The sequence below is a fragment of the Diadema antillarum genome, unplaced genomic scaffold (assembly GCF_040938485.1).
Source record: "Diadema antillarum isolate AM-2024a unplaced genomic scaffold, OU_Dant_1.0 seq00000460_RagTag, whole genome shotgun sequence".
NCBI classification, from domain to species: Eukaryota; Metazoa; Echinodermata; class Echinoidea; order Diadematoida; family Diadematidae; genus Diadema; species Diadema antillarum.
The window spans coordinates 3,408,569-3,432,704 of record NW_027271431.1 but is presented as its reverse complement, the minus strand read 5'-3'; the positions used below and the strand labels follow the sequence as shown (position 1 = coordinate 3,432,704).

General features: G+C 37.8%; 2 protein-coding genes across 2 annotated transcripts in view; one reads left to right on the top strand and one right to left on the bottom strand.

Annotated features, from left to right (window-relative positions):
* Positions 1-2,088: 2,088 nt before the first annotated feature.
* On the bottom strand, positions 2,089-14,592 carry LOC139733049 (V-type proton ATPase 16 kDa proteolipid subunit c-like). Its single transcript, XM_071643893.1, has 3 exons — positions 14,369-14,592; positions 3,737-3,929; positions 2,089-3,138 (listed from the first exon to the last, which is right to left on the bottom strand). The coding sequence occupies exons 1-3, from the start codon at positions 14,439-14,441 to the stop codon at positions 2,934-2,936; spliced, it is 471 nt and encodes a 156-aa protein (XP_071499994.1). The 5' UTR covers positions 14,442-14,592; the 3' UTR covers positions 2,089-2,933.
* Positions 14,593-20,260: 5,668 nt separating this feature from the next.
* The window catches only part of LOC139733111 (periodic tryptophan protein 2 homolog), a 96,394-nt gene continuing 92,518 nt past the window's right edge, over positions 20,261-24,136 (top strand). The window contains exons 1-2 of the mRNA XM_071643958.1: positions 20,261-20,388; positions 23,172-23,284. Coding sequence (XP_071500059.1) covers positions 20,371-20,388; positions 23,172-23,284 — 131 coding nt within the window. The 5' untranslated portion in view covers positions 20,261-20,370. The remainder of the gene's footprint in view (positions 20,389-23,171; positions 23,285-24,136) is intronic.

Below are 24,136 nucleotides of genomic sequence, written 5' to 3'. Positions count from 1 at the left end.
ACTTGGGGTCACAAAATGAGGGATTTCTTTTTGGTTGTTTTCTTTTTATGTTTGCCTATATGTCCTACTTAGGCAAATGCAACACTCAAGCTAGAAAACACTTTATCTAGATTCATTCTCGAATATCATCCTACATAGGTCTATGAGAAGTTAACAATATCTCCTCTACCAACTCAACTCTTTTGCACATTTCATACATAGTGGCTCACTTGTCCATACTTTGCACATGAATAAAAACCATAATACATATTATAACCGTACAACATAAGAAAACTACATACACAATGGAATGATTTTTCTTTTCTAATCAACGTTCTGCATGTTGACATGATATTTCCGTTACCCAAGAAATCATACAATACATTAGCCCACAAATTAAGGAAAATAATACAAGTTCATGTACCAAAGATTCAAACTATGCAATGCCAAAGCAAATCGTATACATTACTCATCTGATCATGCATGACGCAAGGAAAAGGTTTCAAACACCAGGCTCTATGAGACTCGTAGCAGTTCACTGATAGCCTACACTGACTCCAGTATGGCTAGGATTAAAAATGTTTGATATATGCCGAGGTTGTGCCACGTCCATAGAAAGCATTTGCCCCGTAACGCCTGTGATCCCGGCCTTTATCTGCATTCTCTTTCAGAGGGTGCAAAGGGTAGCTAAGAATCCACGTGTCTGTGTATTATTATGCTTTGGCAGTGTAATCACTATGCAATCTTACATGGTGTACATTTACATATGCAGAGTGTCCACGCAAGCAGATAATTTTCCCAGCTTAAATTAAAAAGTTAAGCAACTCTGCTTCCCCTAACGAAAAATTGCATGCCCCTTTTTCGTCAAACATCTATACCGGTGAAACTAATGTCTGACCAGTCCAGGTACCTGGCACAGTGCTGGACATCTCAGACATACTCTCTTTCAAGGTTGATGTTTTTTGTGTGTTCATGAATTAGATGGGTACTGAAAAGCTTACACTGCCACAGCGGAGGTGGCTAAGAATTAACAATATCAAGCAGAAATCAATGATTAATTATATGGGTGACTACTTGAAGTATTGGCATATTTGGGTCTCACACTAAAATAAGCTGCCATACATCATATAGGTTTCAATCGTTTTTATTTCTTTGTTATATTTCTAAAAATTGGGGACAGTTGTGAATAATTATGAAAAGATAATGAAGCGCACAAGTAGAGAACATGTGTATCATAATTCCGACTTCCTAACTACAAAAAAAAGAAGAAGAAGAAAGGATCGATAATACAAACTGATGTATAATACAAGCCATCCCAAGTTGGGGGCGGGAAGGGATGCATATGATAACGTATGATACAGAAATAATCAAGCTCCAAAATCTCTCATACTCATAATATACATGATGGACACTGTGAACAACAGTCGAGAAGTAAGTGGATCAGGCATTTATCATTCAAGGAGTACTGTGAAACACACAGGATTTACACATAAATATTTTTCTTTTGGCAGGGGGTCGTGCATGATTTTGTCATCATAGTAACACATCCTATATAAACTACTAAAAATGCAAATGAAATGGGCTTTGTTCCCCTTCAATATTCTCTGATGAGTATATACATTCCATTTCTATAAACGAAAAGGAAAAATTGTGAAGCCTGTTTTTTTATCTTATTTATGCGGACACAAACATTTCCTGGAATTCCAATTTCACTTCTTTTTAGAGCAAACTGCTCTTCCTTTGCCATGCAGAGTTGGTTAAATGATAATACAGAGCGGCACACTACTACAGGAAATCACCCACATAATCACAAATACCATCAGAGCGACTTTTTGCTACCCAATATACAGACAAACTTGAATTCAAAGATACATAGGAAATATATAGCCTTTGATGAGAACCAAACAATACAGGTGGTAGAAAAACCCCTTAACATGCATGCACACTCTAACTGAGGGTTGACTAATCAAGGGGAGGGGGTGGGGGTGGGGGTTGAGAATGCCCATTTGACGTTGTGGAAACCACATTCATTGCGTGAGCCACATATTTAACAACTAACAATTTAGTATTGACCATTTTTTTTTTTTCACTAACTGTTGAAAGCTAGGATGGGCGACAAATCAACCGAAGACAAAAGAATATGGGCTTGTCTTCAGTTGGGTAAAGTACAAGCTACAGGTACGAATCAAGCAGTTATTTATTGAAAGTGAGAGCACTTTTTGTCTGGCATGTACACCAACTTAATACCAATGCTGTCCAAGCTCTGCAGCACTATCCACCACCAAATACATTGCTCACAACTTTTGCCATGTAAAATATCGATCTATAAAAACAAAAACAAAACAAAAAACAAACTAACATAGGGATAACAGAACAACATTACATCCACAAATATAACTGGATTCAAAACCAATAGTACATATGACTCACTACTCTTTTCGAAAAGAGCTTGCATTATACACTACAGATGCTCGGATCTGCTGTCAAGATATTAATCACCAAGCCAGACAGGGGAAATGTTCAATGATTTATTGTTGTTGTTGTTTTCTTGTGAGAGATAAAAGAGAGAGAGTAAGAGAGAGAGGGAAAGTGAGAAAGAGAAAGCCACTGACAAGAACTTGGTCATGTCCTACTCCAAACGATGGCACAAATTCTTTTCTCTCTCGTCAAGCGAGGATCACTTGCTCCCCACACAGGTCGAGCCATCTCTCCAAGCTTGTGGAGGATCCATCAGGAACCCGCCCCCTAGAGCAGGGGTCAGGGGTCAGCCGGCATTCTAGTCTAGTACGTAGATCTGTGGTTGTTTGGCAGGAAGAAAAGTCTCAGGAGGGGTGGTACATAGGATCGTAATTTACTTCGCTAAGCTGTTGTTTTGCTCTTTCATTTCGAATTCTGACCTGGACAGACAAGATTTTTTTATTCTTTTCCCATACATACTCTACACCCCTTAATGCCTACTTGGTTGACAACACCAGGGCCACGATGAGACCGTATAGACCTAGAACTTCTGCAAAGATAAGGATGACGATCATTCCCACAAAAAGCCTTGGTTGTTGCGCCATCCCTCTAACGCCTGCGTCTCCAACAATACCGATTGCAAACCCTGCCGCCATTCCACTCAGTCCGACGCTGAGACCTGCACCCAAATGCATGAAGCTCCTGAAAGTAGGAAGAGAGGGGGGGGGGGGGGGGGAGGTTGGAGAAAAGAGTGTATGGGGATGATTGGCTTATTGCTTTAATATACAGTGAAAACATCCACAGAATTACAGTGTGATCATATCAGACGGGTCTGACACCATTATCAGTGTGGTTTATACATCCAATTGAATGACAAGTTATGTGCACTTAATGCTTACATCTAGGCACACAGCAAGTCACGTTCGGCAGAAATACAGCTTCTCCAAATTAATGATTCTTACCACTGAGTTGCTTTTATTGCAACTGATTTGACAAATTACCCTTCACTGATGTAAATTAACACTGATTATTGTACACACTCAGTTGGGGTTTGAACCCAAAACCTCCTGATAGCTAGACAGGCATCATATCCATTAGACTACTGAGCTTTCGCCCAATAGCCAGTGATAGTTCTGATCTCTAATAGGAGCGGGTACTGAGTGCTTTACGTCATTGAAAAGCAAATCATCAATCAGTTGCAATAAACATAAGATTTTGTTTTTAACAGCGTGATTGCAAGCACAAATGAAAGCATCAACAGCATTCTTTCACAGCATCACATCCATATTCGGTCACGTACTTGTATAGTGTGTACGTAGTGCCCTCCGTGGGGATTCCATTGGCGATGACAGCGGCAACGACCAGTCCGTAGATACCGACGATACCAGCCATGACAACGGGGATGATGGACTTCATGATGAGTTCCGGCCTCATGATGCTCATGGCGGCCACACCCGTGCCACTCTTGGCGGTGCCATAGGCTGCACCCAGGGCTGGTGGAAGAGAAAGGAAAAAAAGTCAAAAGCACATGCAATGAACCACTATATACAGGTCTTTGTCCTCTAAATACCCTCAAGCCATCACAATTTCATGTAAAATTACTTACAATGAAAATTGGTTTGGCAGCAAATACCACACTCGTAAAAAAATAATAATAATGAAACAAGACATAAGATCAAAGCAGGGAAGAATGTTTAAAATGCTTTTGTGACATTTCTGACATAGACAGAGACATGACGAATGTCCATGTGTAGTAGGTCCATGCTGTACAATGTAACTCTCTATGATGTACATGTATGGCATATATTTGAGTAGTGATCATCAAAAGTTAAGAGCGACACATTTTTTTTCCCCTTCACATTTCGGTCTGAAGTTGGCAATCAATTCTATCCAGTCTCTTGATATTCTGTTATTCTTTCTGATATTGTTTTGTGAACAATTTTACAAGCTTTTCATAGAATTTCAAGTTTTATATAATAATGTGACAATTCTTTAAATTTTTGAAACAATATTTCATTGAATTATTATTTTTAAATAATACGTGTATAACATTTCTAAAGAGATGTTCTGATCTGATTATGAATTTTTATTAATTATACCACTGGCAAGCCCGGGCAAAGCGCAAGGCAGCTTTGAAAAATCTATTTGTAAACTAAAATGCGCAGAAGATAATAACTGTCTGAAATCAAGGACAATGCATGTGCAGCTGTGGTATGTATTGGCATATCATTGTCTCAGTCTAAACAGGCGCATCAGCCAAATAAGACCAGAATTAGGGAGACAATTCTTTTGTCAGTGACGATGCATGATTATGCAATCATAATTTTCGAGACATCTGTATGTACTCATTGCTGCACATAATCAGGTAGCGGCGGGTCTCATACTTCAAAGTAGTTGGTTTCGTTGAGAGTCCATTTGTTAGTAGGTCTGTGGTTGCAGTACACTAGCATTTAAAATGAGGGAAGACATGTCCAACACTTTATACAAGTAACATCTGCAGATTTACTTTTGTGATACACATGCCTGCCTATTAAAATTAACTATTAACTTACTATGAACCTAATCAAATAGAATTGTAATTAGTGATAAGCAATGCACAGCAGTGTTCAGAGTACACCAAACTGGTACTTGTGAATTTCAAAGGTCGGGGTCGTGCCGTCAGGTGATGATGTATTAAAACGAACACGCATCAGGCATCACACACATACTGACATACAATGACACACAGCTGGTTGACTGCTGTAGTGCACTTTGAACCTGCAGTTTTCAACACCTGTATGTTGCTTACTAGTACTTTGAACCCTCACACATGTGAAAACAATGAGCATATTGTGAATTGAAAAAAAGATGCACCTGAATACCATTTTAGAGGATTGGATATGAACCAGTTTTAGTAATCACCCTTTTTTTTCTCTTTTTTTCTTTTTGGATGTTTGACAAAAACACACCTTTGACACACAAATCAGAGTTGAATGGGGACTTGCTACTATTCAGTGTTGTCCAGATGACACTGCATATCAAAGGTTATTTTGTATTATTTAGCATACTGTATGAGCTGTTATTTTCTTGTGGGTTTAATTTGTGCAATTTTCATGAATCACTGTTGGACCAAAAATTGAGCAACAACCAAAAATGTCTTATACTGACAGGCATCAGTGCACTTTAGCGTTGGTGTCAAAATCGTTTAAAGCAGCATCTTATAAAAATGTCCGCTAGTGGTCTCCTTATTTGCAAAAATATGTGGATGCAAAAATAACAGCTTTTTTAAACAGCACATCATATGCCCTACAGCATATTTGAAGTCTACAGAGTGAACATTGAATACTGTAGACAGTTCCACATCACTGTATCAAATATTCTGTCATATTTCTGTTAACAAGAAAACTTTGTTACAAGCTTTTCAGTACACCTATTTCTACAAAATACCAATCTAAAACATCAAAATCCAGTTTATTCTTTACGTGGTAGCTGTTAATATTTGGACAAGAAAAATTTGGCCATTAGGACACAGCTTTGTTTTAAAAGGAATATATTTGAATGTTCATTTGAAAAAAAATGCAGTGCAAGGCATCTCCATGGATCTATTTGTAGTACAAGTTCAGTACATGTACTGTGCAAAATGACATACACTGTAGTACATGTACATATACTGTGTACAGTGTATTCTGCCTGGGTACAGTACATACATGTACCTTTAAAAGCTGTGCAGGAGACAGTTGTTTTATAATACTGCTGTATGTTAAACAATTTAAACTGGAATATATTTTTGAATTGTATCACCACAGAGCTATATTTTTGTGATTTTTACCCCCCCCCCCCCCCCCCATCACTAAAATGTACAATGTCTAGCCCTAAGGTATTGTCTTTCATCAAAACTGATACAAGTTGAACTGTAAGTTTGATTTCAGCTTTCCTTACATCTGTAGACAGTCACAGACTTACTACATGTATTATGTATGAACAGAATCCATTGTATGATCAATTTTAACTGTTGATGTAACAGGCCCCAACTCCAAGCTAGCCAGTGTATCTTTTTTTTATACTCATCACTTACCCCCCCCCCCCCCCCCCCCCCCCCCCAACCTGCATGTTTTAAAATTATTCAATGTGCTTGACATACAAATCCCATCTGCTTGCGGTATGTACAGAAGCTGCATTGTATGTGCAGGACAAGCCCATACCCACTATACACAATGTACCCATTCCCAAATATCCTAACCCTATTACACTGCCATATGTACATTTAGGTTTTGTACTGTCATGACTTACAATTGTCCATGTACTTTTGTGCCCACATAACCAGTAAAATTCACATCCATAGCAAAGCATAATTTTTCATAAGCCTACATCTGTGACAATAAGTACATTCAAACATTGCTACAAGTGTACATGTGTGTCTTGACATATGGGGGGGGGGGGGGGGGGGGGGGTAAAGTGATTATGATAATTCGCCGCTTCAGTCACTTCTTTACCAAGCTGGACGATCAATAGTAATCGGCCAGACCCCTGCCAGTGCAGCGACACACAGGGTTCTCCCTGCATTCTGTGCACACAGTATACAATGGTGCACACACAGCTCGGCAAAGCCTGCATATCTAATAGACCACGGCGCACCACACTATACTGAGCACGCGTACACTAACCACCCCAATGCACCTGTACACTTGCACAGTGATCCATGCAATATGCAGTGTACCTTACACTCAATCTACAAGCATGCAAAGCTTTACTACACATTTAATTGTCTCCATTTACTAAACCAAGACCCAGTTGGGTGAGAAGAGCTGAATACATATTCATGTACTAAAATTCACACGGCCTTTATTTTTATCCACCTAAGGTGTACATATACATCTTCTGATCTCGCGGTGTGCATATATTTGTAAATGTATGCATTTGAACAGATCATCACCTCTGCTTTCCTACATCGTACATGTACAGTGTGTGTGTGTGTGTGTGCATTGTTTTGTGCGTGTCAGTTCATTTTTATACATGTTTATGCTCTAATTGCACTAGTAACTTGTCCTTATCCTCAACTTAAAATGAAAGGCAAGAGGACGTTGAATGCAGAAACGAACAAGGTTCAAAGGCATACACATACATTGTACATGTATGTACAATGTACATGTATCAAATATAAAGATGATGATGATGATGATGATGATGATCCACAGCATATGTAGAGCACCATTTACAGTATCTGTTTTAGAAAGCTTTTGATAAAGGTTTGGAAATCATCACTATGTGTAGACATCTTTGGAACAAGGGATCTCTTAAAACTAAAAAAAAAAAAAGGACACAGCATAAAACTTTTGGGTTGCTGAAGACAGTGCAGAATTTTGGCTCGAGAACACATGGAAAAAGTATCAAAGCTCCTCTATACAACTCCAACACTTTTTCACTCAGTTTAATAGCAAAATGCATTTTGTGCCAGCTCTAGTATGATGTCACAATGGAGAAGATGTTAACCACAGTCAAATGCATAGCATCTGAACTTACAAAACTCTGGAACCTACTCTGTGTATACCTGTAGTCAGGGAATACCTCAAGGCTTTTTGAGAGCGTTCAGGATGATACAGCAGTTGATATTCTAACCACTAAATTTACATAATACTACAAGTACATGTACTTGTAAGTAGTGAACCAGGGTGACCCACTCACTGGCAGAGATAGTGACAATGACATGCAATCTCATTGAATTGACAAACTCTATTCAGGAACCGATTTTCTTCTGGGAATATCATACAAAGGATCGCTCCAGAATTCAGAAAGAAAGAAAAAATCTGTGTTGTGCTTTCTCCTCCCTCTGTGAATGCCAGCTCTTAGAAAAAAAAAAAAATGTGTGCACACATGTAACTTCTGCAGTGAAATATTACTTGTTTCAAAGAACTTAAAATGAGATGCAAATCTATGAATCATATGAAAAAATGAGATGGAAATCTATGAATCATATGAACCAAAATTACCTCTAGTTCTGTGATGGGAATAAGCTACATTGTAGTAAAGATGGTAAATGAAATGATTTAAATTTGGAGGAAGTCCTGCCGTGCATGAACGGTACAGCAGTATATTAAATCTCAGTCGTAAATCATTTAAATGATCTCTGGTGTATTTATTACAACTTTAAGCAATGGCTAATTAACAAATGAGTCAAAAGATTCTAAATTTGGATGCTACATGCAGGTCCCCATGACTTTTAGAATTTCGAACTACACATGTACGAACATTTGTACATGTACCTGTACATGTGAAACTGCACAGATGTACAGGTCAATAGGCGAAAGCCCACAAAATTATGAAAAAAAAAACTTTAATCTTCACAAATCAATTTCCATTCCTATAAAAAAAAGGGGGCAGGGGGTTTTTGGTCAGAAGCAGATAAAAATTTTCTGATCCTTTGACCACTGGCATTTGTAATACATGTACATTTGTATCCTTGTTGATTATATTCTGAGAGGAAACAGAAGGATTGCTAATTATGGTTAGTGCTAGTAGACTACTTACAGTTAAAACACCGTACAGTACTTTGCATCAGGAACAAATCTGAGTTTATTACAGATGTAAAATATTGTTATACACTCATCTGTGAAAAAGGTCAACATGGGTACGAGGTTGCATCCCCATTCAGAAATGTGATGACCTAGCTTAAATTAGATGACCTTTAACCTTTCCAGTTAAAACAATGCATTTGGTTCTGGGGGATGCAATGTGTGATTCCTGGAGTGCTTAGACTCGTCATCATTTCCCTCGGACTGAATAACATTTCCTGCAACTGCTTCCATTCTGACTAGGCAGCAGGATACTGCTTGGGAAATGATTAAATCCTGCACTGATATAAAGTGGCCAGTCAGGAACTGCACAATGTGTGAGCGTATGCAATCACACTTTTAGCCTGCCGATCACACATTCACAAATTACATTAAGCACTTCTTCTAACATGTGCTACTCTAAAGTGCAAATACTACTGGTATTTGTAAATGGTACCAGGTACACCAGTAACTAATACATTATTTTCTGGCGTCCATGCTGACAGAATGCCATCATAATCAGTCTCCCTGTTGTTCCAAGTACTGCTATTAGTTACAATGGTCCTTGTTATTGAGTCTAGGAAAGAGAAGGCAACAGACGTATACAATATTGTACTTTCACTTATACACACGTACATTAGTACAAAAGCATGGTGTATGAGTACATGTACATTTGTAGGTAAATAGATACTATTGGCACTTAGTACAAGAGCATGGTGTACGAGTACATGTAGGTAAATAGATACTATTGGCACTTGTATCAGTAACATTCGTCTGTTGAGAATGAGAAGGGCTTTAAGTCTTCTCGAACACTATGGGTTTTGTGGTCACTTAACGCCCTTATCATTCTCAACCGACGTTATACTGTAGATGGTCAAATATTGCTAGCACTGTATTGCATCCTCATCTATGAAACTTTGACAGTCTCAAGCTGAGGGATAATTGATTTTGAATAATTTTTACTTCAAGCCTTCAAATGCAAGAAATAGTACAAGCACATGCTAGCAATGGATACTGCAATTACAAAAGTGTATGATAATGTTATCAAATCACTTGTCACAGAGCCTACAATGCATTGTATGCTTGACAGTAGCTGCGGTGAATAAGCTTCATCAAATTCTACTGGTACCTTGTTGACTACACATGAATAGGCTTACAGGCTTACAAGGGTTGCTGGTACTGATAGACTGACAACAGTATAATTATGTACATGTGTGTGTACAGTACTGTACACATACACTGTAATACAGTATCTACTGCAATCAACCTTTGCTATCCTGTGTTGGCTTTGTTGTTGTAGTCACTGTTTTTCTGTCTTGAAAGAAGATAGAATTGCACAATGTAGGTTGTTGAGAGTACACATGCCTACCTATTTTCTTGATGAATCAGGTACAGTACATTGCAGGCTACAGTACCTTAGCCTTGTTAAACTGAACATGTACAATATACATTGTACCTACAGTATGCATGTACATGTACACTGTATGAATTCCCACAAAACAAACAAACAAACAAACAAACAAACAAACTTCTACTTTCATTCAGAAGTGTGATACATTAGATGAGAATAGCACATTGTCATAGGACATTGTAGTAGCAAGTGTTAAACAAGGCATGCGAACTTTCCTACTGACATAACTACAATATGTCTGCTATACATGTACACGTATGCCACTATCTGTGTAGTCTCTATGTATCCTATGATTGTACACTGTACTACCCAATTGTAGAGGAGTATACAAATGTGTAGTAAAACATGACTAAAGCGTATCATATTATTCATTCCTGAACCTTACTTTTGACAGTATGATTTATCAATGGAATGTGATGTATCATTCCTCATAAAAGTAGACTTTTGCTTCTTGATGGAATTGGTGGTACAGGTGGTCAAAGTACATGGTATGTTCTCAAGACTCAAGGTCTTGGCAGTTCCACTCAAAGGGCTACATGTACAGTTGTATGTACATGAAATCTATCTCTCTGTCGTAAGCCTTTACACTATGAACAATTGATAAAAAATGGCAAGGGTGCACAGTGGCTTTTGCCCTTTGGTTCTATTTCAGTTCTTGAAATATGCAGAGTCAATCATAAGATCATGGCATCGTGTTTAGTCACGAGGCTGTCGGGCTGTCATACATAAGCTGGTCAAATGAAGAAACATGAAATCCGTGAAATAATGTACAAGTGTACTCGAGGTACAAGGGAGAAGCAATGTGCAGCTCCCCAAAATGCTCAATGCAGATTACTACAGGAGCTACATGTGTACATAACAATTACTGAGTGTTTGGGGGCATGTAATATGCATCTTACACTGTCAATATTGTTTGGTATAATATTTTCCCTTACATTTTTTCCACTGCCCATAGAGTGTCAGATATGGATCTTTAAGAGTGGTCACTGTGTTCTTTCTTCAACACTGTTGATGCAGTGCACATTTTTCTTTTTTCCCTACAAAAGAATGGCAAACACATTGTACAGTATCACTGGAGAGAGTGATGGCTGCTTGTCTGAAAAAAAAAAAAAAACAATGTAAAAAAAAAAGCGCCATACATGACGATGCAGTTGTTTGCATTCTGTTCTTGAATTTGCCACCTATTTGCATTTTCAAGTCATGGGTTATTAGAAATTTGCTTGAAATGTGCAATTGGTAGAAAGACTACATACATTTAAAGACAGTGTAGCAGACTTCCAGATGCAATTATGTACCTATGCATGTAGATGAGAGTACAGCTGTACAATGTAAGCTCCCTCTGTACAAACAGAAAATTGTAATGCCTTAATTTCTTTTATTACAAACACAGCATCTGCAGTAAATCATCAAAACTGACGCCTACTGTAGTTTAAATATTAATATTGATTTTTGAATGCAGCTACATTGTACATGTGATGACATAAATGGTATCTTGGGGTACCAAATAAAAATCAGCCATTTTGTTGAATTATTATTTTTTTTTAAAGGTTGTACCCTGGGTTGCCAAAAAATGGAAAATATTTTGGTGCTGGAGCTAGCGCACGCTATATCCACTGCACTGCACTGCACTGAAGCAGATGCTATTGCTAGCACAGCGTACCATGGCCATGCATGCATACATTGTAGTATAACATGCAGTGGCATGGGAATGACTGTGCACACGCACACACAATGCATGCATTTCTCTGCGGCTGTCCTCGAGTGGATGTGAGGTGGCGCTACACAACGTGGTACCCCGGGGTAACACGTGATGCATCATGTACATGTACCTACAATGAAATGTCTACACTGGTAATCATGGGTGGCTTTCTGTTTCACATTTCTACTTCAAGAAATTACATGTTGGACCGAGGAAAAATCTAGTCATAGCTTTGCAAGGTTACACTAACAGTAGATAAATTCTAGGCCACGCGGTGTGGCTCATCATACACAAACTGTGATAAAGAGCAAGTGTGAAAGCCGACTAGTATTCAACCACCTGCCAGAATCCATCCACTAATCATTAAACACAGGCCAGTATATCACATGAACGCAAAAGAAAAGCAAATTCAAAACCTCCATATCCATGCTGATGCAATGACTAAATGTACAGACTACAGGGGTTGAATGCAAGTGCCGACTTGCCAGAATTTGGCTACCAATGGGCATCGCAACATCCCTGATACATATATGTACAAACTTGCAGTAACAGGGTACATTTGTATGCTGCGGCGCATTTTCAGCCGCCCTGTACACGCATTGAACATGCATATAGCGCTCGTTCGAATTCGGTCTGGGGCTGATGGATTCTGGTCAGTTTAATAGTAACGATATATTCTTGGATTTTCTGAAATTCTATGATGTATTTAAAAAAGACATCATTAATAAAAGTAGTTTAATAGCTATATATGGAACCTATAGACCCTACAATACATTCAACATAAAAAACCTGCAACATTGTTAAGACCTCCCAAGCCAAAATCAACCATAAAGCACTGGTTTCTAGTTCTACATGCAGCTGGCGGTCGAATCTTGGACGGCGCTGGATGGTCGAATTACAATTGTATGGGCAGCTCGCTAAATATTGTATATGATTTTGGTAGGGGTCATAACCATTAAACTTTTGCCCTTAACTCCGGGATTGCCATGATTTTTATATGAATCATTTTAGAGATTTAAACTTTTCGTTGAATAACTATTGCAGAAAAGCTTTAAAGTGGCAAGATTCTGGTTAGCTTACTCTATTGGATTCAGCATATCCTAAACTACTCGCATGCCACACACTGGCTCGAGTATCGAAGCAGACGCTGTCGCGCTGAGATACGAGGACATATGTGATTCTAACAATGTTTTCATCAACTTATCGTCGGAAATGTTTACCAGCGCTCTAATAGGAGATGGAGACCAACTTCTTCTTTCATATGATACTAAATTCATTAAGATTTGTTGGCGGCTTGCCATGGGGAAAAGACGATAAAGGCAAATTCCGGCTCAAAATCTCATGTCAAAATCGGCACTACGGTCTACGCGCATTTCCATTGCGCCCTATGGGAGTTGCGTGTTATGAGATAGGGCACACATTCGCGGTAAGGTTGGCAGCGCATGATCCGACACCCTACTCTAGCTCATGTTTACATACCAGTGGCGTATGAGGGGGGCGCACCGGTCACTGCACTGTGCCCTCTCTTTATTTTTCCTTAAAACAAACGAAATAAAAAGTAAAAACAAGCACCCCCCTTTAATTTTGTAAAGGCGCCTCCCCTTTAGGGTAGAATTCCTAGATCCGCCCCTGCACCCTCAGCAATTTTTGATCATTTAGACTGGTCTAGACAACTTGGGAATCTAATATCTGCCATTCTATTTCTGGATTGGGGATCTAGACTCTAGTAGATCAAATCCGCCATTCTATTCTAGATTCACACTGGGCGCCTTCACACGACCCTACTATGTACTAACACGTTAGACCTGCCTAAAGAGTAAGATTAATTCATACTCACTCAACCCATTCATTGACATTGCATTCAATAGACGATCCAGCTACTATCTAACGTTAGAAAAGGGACAAAAAATGATCCTCCAGTCCCATACTGTGAGTCAAACGTAGTTTAGAATAGAACCCTACTCTTGTTGATCTTGCTTTGGTAATGTCTGCAGAATTAGCATCATACACTCATGTCATAGCTCAAGTTTCAGTGACAGGTATACGTTAGCTTTGCGTTAAACTCTTATATGCAACAAAATAAAATATTCTAATAGTAAAAATCACGACCATGCCGCTGCGTGCCATGCCAACTGCGCCGGGTGCATGGTAAAGCTGACTTAGCGTAGAGCGCAACGCTAGTAAAACACCGCCACAGCACAGTTGAGTTGGTTAGTAGTAAGGCAGTGGTGAGCGCAGCGGTGCCAGGGCACCGTACCCGTGCACAATGCGAGCACTATGACGGCGAACACTTACCACTGAATATCATTGCTGATGAGGCGCCCATGACACCGAAGAAAGGCGTGTAAGCTGGAGTGGTGTCAGTCATTGTTGGTTTATAAGTTACTACAAAATACACAAAAATACAAATGGAAACTCTATAAAATGCCAACAGGCGAACTAGATCCAGTTAAATCTCGGCGTAATGTGGACAATCGTCACTTCTTTGGGTGTCTTATAATCGCAATATGGCTCTAGCGCTGGAAGGGCCGCATAGGTTGAGTCACATTACCTCTATCATGTGACATAAGCTCGCAGGCGCAAGGAAAAGTTGCGAGCTCCGATTGGACAAAATCCAACGATTACTGCCAATACTGAAAATTAGGCCAATGAGAGACGCAGGTACTGACAAAGTCTTACCACGTACAGATCAGAGGGAGGAGGGTCAGCTTAGTTGTGATTTTACGTACAATTACATCATGGATGGGACAGCTCCATCTACTAGTATTAGTAATACGAAAACAACAAAGAAAAACAAGCAAGTCATAACAATAAATCATTGTGTAAAATTAAGTGCACTGAGACGAACAAACATATTGGACTAATGACTTGGCTTGTCCTCGATCATGTGTAGGTAATATAGGTATCAGCACCGATAGCTAGCTACTAAATAATCTCGTAACATCCAATAAAATAATCAACAATTATTATGACGAAGTGGTAGAAACGTACACATCCACTTATTTTTACCATGACATTATTATAGACATTTATACCAAGAGGAACTTAATGGCATTTGAATTGGAAAAAAAGAGAATATCACAGCATGCACAATTAAGCGGTAATTATAAGTTACGGTTAACAGTATCCGATAGACATTGTATTAAATTTGCAGTAAATTTTGACAGAAAGTTCGATTTTACCCGTCAATGTGGACACTATCTGTACCGTACTACAGCAATCCGTAAGATTGGCATTATTAACCGTAGGATTTATTCAACTGTTATAGTAAGTAAATTGAAAGACCGATATTAGAATACTGTTCTCCTGTGTGGCATCCATATTGGGAGAAGAATGGAGAATCTTCAGCCTATTGAAAGAGGCAGACTTAACCAGAAGAAGATGAAGAAGAAGACTGATACGTCCACTCCGACTTCTGAGTTATCATACTCGGATAAAAGCACAATTCTTCACTTGTAAACGTATGATCTTACACTTTTTGATGAAATAGGTCCTATTCGAACTTTGTCAATCTCAAAAGTGTACTAAAAAGAGAATCTAACGGGGGACGATGTTGGAGGAGGTATAATGATTGCCCCTCCCCCAATATTCGGGGGGGGGGGGGGGCAAATACTAGTGCCCACCACTATCGACGAACCTGCATTTTTAGAATTAAAATGAAAACCTTGGGGGGGGGGGGGGGGGGATGGGCGGTGGAGGGAGTCTGAGGTTGCCCGGAGGAGAGAGAAGAAGAAACAGAAGACAGTCTAGCGCGGTATGATCGATTATAACCAGTGCATATCATGAGAAAAGATATTTGAAAAATTTCAGCAGTTATACCGGCCCTACATGAACTTCCATACAGGGATATGTTCTATACCCATGGCACCGGTCCCACGTCCAAACACTTCATCGTGGCTCATTAAAGCATGTAGAGACCTTATAGGGCCTACAGCAGAGCCTTTACGTCAAATGGCGACGCCTAATTTCATTTTTTTTTTTTTTTTTTTTTTAGACGCGGGTGCGTATAACGGGGGGGGGGGGGGGGGGACATTTCATGAAGCATTTTGTCCGGCAAAGTTGTCGGATCAATTTGCTCTAAGCCAATCAGATGGAAGGATATCAGTAGCTTGTAACAGTTTGTCAGAAAAATATCCCTTAGTCCGACCAAAACGCTTCATGAAATGCCCCCAGGTCTATCTGAGCGACTCTGAATGAAAGGGTTTCCTTTTCATATATGTTTGTTTGATATTAGTGTTGTTGTTTTTCTTCCCATCTCTCTCTCTCTCTCTCTCTCTCTCTCTCTCCTCTCGCTTTTGTTTGTTTTGTTTTGTTCTTTAAAGAGATGTACAGTTTTGGTTATTAAAGATGGAGTTTTAGATAATTAGAAATATTGCAGAGCATACAATTCTAAGAGGTATTCAAAGTTTATTTAATGAAAATCACGCTTGAAGTGACTGAGATTTCTAAAAACAGAGTACACGGGTGGGTTCCACCTTTTATTACAATTTTTTTTTGTTTCTGGATATATTTCAGCTACTTCAAAAACTAATTTTCATCAAAATTGGTTATAAGCTGTGAATTCCTCTTTTTAATAGAATTATACGCTCTTTAGGCCTAATATTTCATAAGAGGCTTATCTCACAAAAAAAGTTGGAAACCTGCAGGACCCATCTCAACCAAAACTATGCAATGTGCGGGGTTGGAGAGGGGCACTGGGTAAAAACGTAAATGATTGTGCCATCTCTGAAAAAAAAAAAAACAGCCCCCAATCAAAACATGCACCTTAACATGCAGTTAAGGGGACTGTCATCTACAGAGACATTAATGATCCAAACTTAAAACCTATCTGTTCCTCTCACACTGAGGACTGTAATTGCTGTATGTCATTAATGTTCGGAACAATTTATTGTATTTTTAATTGGTATATGTCGTATTCTTTATTTGGTATATATTTGTTTTTTTGTTTGCCATTTTCTTCTTTGTTGACATGTTTGAACATGTATATGCATGTATATCTTTTCATTTTGTGGAGCGCCATGAGCACTGAAAAGTGGACCTGTGCGCTATACAAGTAGAGACTATTATTATTGTTATCATTATTTATATTATTATTATTATTGTTATTATTATTATTATTGTTATTATTATTATTAGTAGTAGTAGTAGTAGTAGTATTAGTATTATTACTATTATTATTATCATTAGTAGTAGTAGTATTATTAGTATTATTATTGATTACAATATGATGCTTTACAATTTCACAAACTTCACAAGTTCACATCAAAAATATACTGATGCAGGAGCGAATCTATAAACTTTTTGCTAAAGATGCATGGGGGTTGACCCAATGACGATGGGTCAGGGGAAAAATAATGTCTTCACATTATTTTGCTGCCACTTCTCTCTAAAAATGGGGGGACAAGCAAAAAACAAACAAACAAACAAGGGGGGGGGGTCAAACCCCTAAATCCCAAAGCAAAGGGGAAAAGGAGTGAAGGGGGTGGTTTAAGCCGCCTATCTAGTCCCCCTCCCCCCCACACACACATGCACCACCGATATAGATCCGACGCTGCGGTAAGCCTATATCAATACTATTATAATTTGGTTTAAAATTCATGCACCTGTGCGGTTTGAACTGGCCATGGCCTGACCGTGCAAGCAGTAAGTAAAATGCAATTAAAAAAAAATCTAAGGATCTATAATAAAGTCAATTTTCTGGCAGGGAAAAAAAAACCCACCAAAACAAAACAAAACAAAAGAAAACAAAATATGAAGATAATTTGGCAGCTCGCTAATCCAATACATTAAAAAAAAAAGTTGTTGCAAATAATATATGGTGGAAGGTTTCAGTGAATACTTCTGATATCTTTTTTAGTATATAATTATTAAGAAAATTATGAAAATTTCTTGTATTCTTAAGAATGGGATTGTTTAATTAGTTAATAAACCAAGATATCCAATATATTCGGTGACTCTATCCGCTGTATACTAATGTGATGTAGACATGTACAGTACACTATTCTCTGGCCACTTTTTTTTCTCTCTTTTGTCATCATACTGGTCTTTAATGCTGGAATGCTGATATGTAGAACAGTTTGATAACAAAATGACTCACCTCAATTCTTTTTTGTTTTGTCTTGTTTGTTTTGTTTTTATTGAAACCAAAATCCTTCATATAAAAACATCAAGACTCTATTATACTGCTTATATAATATACCAATACAATATAGTGTACTAAAAAGAAAAAGAATAATACTAATAAGTATATCTCTCCATATCTTACCAAAATTACAGCAGTATTATGTACAAAACACACGAGTTTCCCTAAGAGTTTAAAACTAAACACACCTCCGCTATCAATGTCCTAAGCTAGACCATTTCTTAAAATGCAGTTGGAGCTTATTGTATTTTTTTTTTCTGCAATCTTACACTCAACTGACCTTTTGGAATTAACAAATGCAAGAAATGCTTGATAATTCAATTTTGTTTGCTGTTACATCTAATCACGTAACATTTGAAACACAAAAACAAAAGGTTTATGCGCATATAGTGTTTACTATCATGATCAATACCAAACTATAAATAAAATTATCATAATAATTATGATGCTTTATTTGTAGTTCGTACATAGCACTGAAGAGTTTTTCCCACAGTTGTGATAGCATTTCAAAATCAAGGAACAAGAGTCATTTTTGCAAAAAGTACAAGATGATTCCCTTCTATCAATCTTTGCTATACAGAAAGGAGTTTAAACCAATTGCATTATGAAAATGTTTAGTATAGAATTATTTAATTTGGGTTTCTATAGTACCCTATATTTAAAGTTACGCTTTTGTATGGTTGACCCGACCAATATATCTCAATAATGTTTAAACTTAACCACTCTTCCCATTTGGTGTTAGTCCCGAGGGCATTTTCTTTTTTTATATACAGTTTGACTCTTGAATTTTGAACAATATAAACACAAATTATTTAGGTCTTTTGATTACTCAATTTGGAGATAATTTGTTGGAAAATATCAGCCGTTAATTTCTTGATTCTGGAGTGTTAGACTAATCTGAATAAATTACATTCATTATTTCTTCGCTTCCTCAATCTGAAAGAAATATAAAATTCTAACACTGTATCTCCAAATGTCTTCACATTAGGTCTATTCACATCTCTATAAAACTGAGAAATTAAAAAAAAAAATCTTGCCAAGTAGAGTAGATAATGAAAGAATGGTCTGTGTTTTAACCTACTAGTTACTTTTTTTTAGTTCCAGTAGATATATATATTCTTTCAAATGATAATTTTCAGATTTCATATCCTTTAACACAGCATGATAGGCCTACGTGTATTCATACCAAACTTTGAAAGTGTTTCAATCAACTGGTGACAATTTTTCAGTTTGTTCAACACACATTGAGGTGCTTCTGATTTCCATAAAGCCAAATGATCTTCATTAAAAAAAATCAACACTTGTTCAAGAATAACATTCATTGTAAAAAAAAGTGTTTAACCAACACCATGGGCTTTTGAGTAGGAAATGGGTCAATCATTTTCAGACCACCTTTTTCATGAATATTGATTACACTATACACTTCTTTTGACTCGTTCATAACCATTATTCCAAATCAACTGTTCAAAGCAACAAGCTATTCAATACTCTTTTTAAAAAGTTTGTTTGTTTGGGTTTTTTTTAAAAATATCAGTAGGTCTACACAAAGGTGTAAATAAGAACAAGTGCTTTGGTAACAATAACGCTTTGATAACAGCTATTTTCCCTATCAATGAAAGTCTTTTTCGTCTCAGAGTTTATTCAAAATTCGGAGTTTGTTCAATCTTTCAATTGGAGGGAAGTTCAATTCATATAGAACGGACTTACATGTAGGCAAAAGTTACCCCTAGTAGAATTTAAAAGTCTTATTTTCCAATTTACACCCTTAATTGTCTTTCAGTGGGGTCAAAGGGCTATTCTTAAATTGCCTATACTAATAGCCTCGATTTTGATAAAAATGATTTTACAACCAGCAGTATGCGAACTGCCGTCGCAAGCATGCTGCGCTTGTAGTACAGAATGTAGAAGTCTATAGCAATAATGTACTGGTAGAAGTCTAGCTACAGTACTAGTATATCACCTACACACACGTACACACAGTACACGCGACGTTTATAAACACATAACACATGCTACCATGTGGTCTATGTTCCACCTGTACATCTGTGTGTATGACAAGTTTGCGAAACCCGAAGACCTTATCTATTCTCCTCGTCGATGAAAGTGGAACATCTGTCATACCTTGGGAGGGACAGAATATTAAAAGAATCACAATATGAAATTTTCGTATAAGGTGAGTAACGAACTAGGGGTTCCAGTGCTGTGGTATGTACACCAAACGGGACATTACATTCGTGTTTCACGGTAGCATTGTAGTCCCACGTGCTCATTATTTTGTTGTTTTTACAACGGTCCGTTATGCGATGTTAATTTTACTTGTTAAATCTTGTTAGTTGTTGCAATAATACCAATCGCAGCTCCTTGGAAGCTACATCTGATAAAAATTAAAGTTGGCAATGCCTTAAAGTTATTCGTGATAAACGTTAGTAAAATTATTACCAGTTTGTTACCATGGGTTTCTACAGGGCAACCGCATGGCCGCAACCGGCTCTGTCTGACTCGACTGGGCAGTGACAGTGAGAGACTTGTGTTGACCGTTGTGAGTTATAAAGCAAGGAGGTTCTAGAGAATGGAGTCACGACCGCGATTAATCATCTTATTTCCTTTGCTAGATGTTCGAAACCGCCGCTCAAAAATATTTGAAGCATGTGGCAAACTGGATCTGCCGCTCAGATAGGAAGACAATTGACTTTTGTCTCATTGCATAATCACCAGCCACTTTCAAAGGAAGATATGTCTTTGTGATGGTAATTACTTTTCGCTATCCCTTCTTACAAAAAGGTAGGTGGTACAGACACGATGATGTGCGAATAGAAATTGAGCAAAAAATGCTGAAATAAAGATGAAAATTACTCGACTGGGCATACCCGGGCAATAATCTGATATATCTATCAATAAAGAATTATACTTGAAGATTATTCCATATTAGTTTCATTTGTGGAAATTAAGCGGAAAAGTGATAAAAGCAGCTTTCCAGGATGGTACAGTTTTAAACATTTGCACATGATACAGCTCTGACTTACACTTTTGCGCAAATTTCTGGACGGAATTGACTTTTGTTTTACATGCTTTATCATTACGTTAAATTTCATTTCATTTAATAAATAAATAAGCAAAATATGGCCAACATTATGATAACGTTCAAAATGAATCTTCAGATTGCTCAGCAAGACGGCGGCTTGGAAGTTGGAATATCGATCATCAAAGGCACAAGTGCACCTGTGGAATCTTTTGTACATCAATAGAAATCTGACAACTGAATAATTGCAGCCAGTTGGAACTCCAATGTATTAAACCTCCTTGGTTTAAGTGTGTGGGCTTCACAATCAAGCATTTTTGTTTAGTCTAGAGAGTAGAGAGTCTCTGGACTATCGAAGACCACACTAGATATCTAGATCAATTCACCTGGAATGTAGACAGAGAGGCAACTTAACTATCACTATATTAGTATAGGCATGTGCACTGTGCAATATTCTTACATTTTCTCTATAAATGTTTAATATTGTTAATGTTAGTGTATCCCTGGTAAATGAGGGGATACCCTACCATCAGTTATTGACATTTGACCGAAAGATCGGTCTGTAAATTATCTTATTCTTGTCATCGGGGATATGTTCCTCGGAGACTACATGTAGGTCTCCTCCAGACAGACAGATTTTTCTGTCTACCCTATTCATCTAATGTTATGTAGTAATCTAGGTCATCTTGAAATACTTTTCCTTTTCATCACGCATCCATGTCATCCTGGTGATTGTAATTAGGAAAGTAAACCTACATTTGCATTGATGCCAAGTTTCTCAACTGGCTGGGAGTGAGAAACTGCAATTTAGCAAAACAACTGAAGGGAGGCAGTGTTGAAATGGATGCTCCCCCCCCCATTGAACTTTTTCATATTTCAGTTAGAAATATTAATGTGCAATTTGGTGCACACTACTGTATATTTGAAGAGACAAGTTTAGTGGCATAATTTTCTCTATTTTTTATAGAAGATGGTCCTACAAGACATCATTTTGAGCATTTTTGTCTAAATTCTGGTCAAAGGTAAATGAGTCTAGAAATCTAAGTAAAATGTATCTATGACTGACATTGCTTAGTATAGTACAGATAGATGGCAAGTATAGTACAGATAGATGGCAGAATTTTTAGACCTCTTTCAGTTTTTGGATTATTCATTTAAAAAATAAAAACCTATTTGGATGTGTGGAAAGGAAGATCAACACTGTAGCTGTAAGATACAGCCATATAAAATCCTTCTCTAGCCAACAAAAAGAATGATGAAAAATATTACATGACTCAGTTAAGCATACAAGCAGGCTTATATCCAAGCGATGTTTATTGTTGATCTACCTGCCACTTTTTTTCCTTTTTTCTTCATCTTCCTGGGAGGTGTGAGGAAATGATGAGTATGAGATGGATAACTGGGGAGTGAGGCTCATGCCATAGGCGTGAGACTTGGTAGGTCTGCATTTGACATAATTGATGTTGAAAATGACAGTCTGATGCTGTATTCAAGTATCCTAGCACTGAGATATTGCAAACCACTGTTAAAATGATTCCTCCATAGAGAAAAAGTACCACTAATGTTAAAGACCTTGTCTGTAGTGGCCACTTTTTATGTCTCCCTAGGATGGCTGCTATACACAGGTTTGTCTAATATGTATATATATTTAATTATAATGGTTTGATGCCTTATTGTCTATAACAACATATCAGTTACAGGGTTGGATCCAGGAATTCTGTAAAGGGGAGGCGCCTTTACAAAATTTAGGGGGGCGCATGTGCCCCCCCCCATTTTTTTCTTTTTATTTCTTTTGTTTTAGCAAAAAATAAAGAGGGAGCGTGCGCCTGATGCGCCCCCCTCTGGATCCGCCACTGAGTTAACTAAAACTTGTGTAACCATATCCAGATTTATTGTTGAGTATACATTTGTCATTCCTTCACAAATGGAACTTGCAGTTTTCAAACCTGTTGGGGTCTGTCTACCGGCGAGGGAACCTGACTTTTACCAATGACGGAGACAGTGTCATCAGTCCTGTTGGCAACCGAGTGACAAGATTTGACCTGAAGAAGTAAGTGCGTTGAAAGGAAAACATCAAACTTGTGTAAACACAACTGCAATAACTGTATAAGGTCCGTTGTTTTTGCATACAGGTATTTGGGCAGGTGAGGGGGTCACAGACATTTTTATGAGATGTTGTTTTTCGTGAATTGGCACCTGCACAAAGCTATCTTAAGTGCGCTATCACCCTTGTGCATGGCGACATTTTTGTGTGATGTTCATTTTGCGTACCAACAATGATTTGCAAATTTGTGAATATTAAACCCTCGCGAAAATAACAGCTTATACAGTAGTACATGGCCTACTTATTCTAGTTATGTGCATTATCAAGAATGCATTTCACTTGTGTGAACGCTGCTTTTGGTTATCATCATCTTTCTTTCTAAGCCATCTGGAGCAATGTTTATCTTTAAATTGACAAAGTAACAGTATCATATGATGCATGATCCAAATCACTGTTGAGTTTGATTTTGTACACCTGGTTCCAAGCATGTACACATTGGAATTAATGGAGAAACAGTGGAAAGCAATGACTTACTATAGTAGGATACTCTACAATGCTCATTCCTACTTCAACATTAAATTTTGATCTCCTGTCAATTGTTCAAACTTGTAATTTCCAAACAATAACAACAACAAAAACTAAGATAATGCTCATGTCTGGTGTGCTGTAAACTCGGTACATTTCATAGTTTTATTGTTGAAAATTTGCCAGTTGACTGATCAGATATAATTGCAAAATTAACAACTTGCAAAAATATTGCCTGTCATGACACAAATTCTTTGTATATTGCTGTGCATCGTATGTTTCACTTCCAGGATTGGAAAAGGACTGAATCTTCTTTCTCATTCCATGTATGAG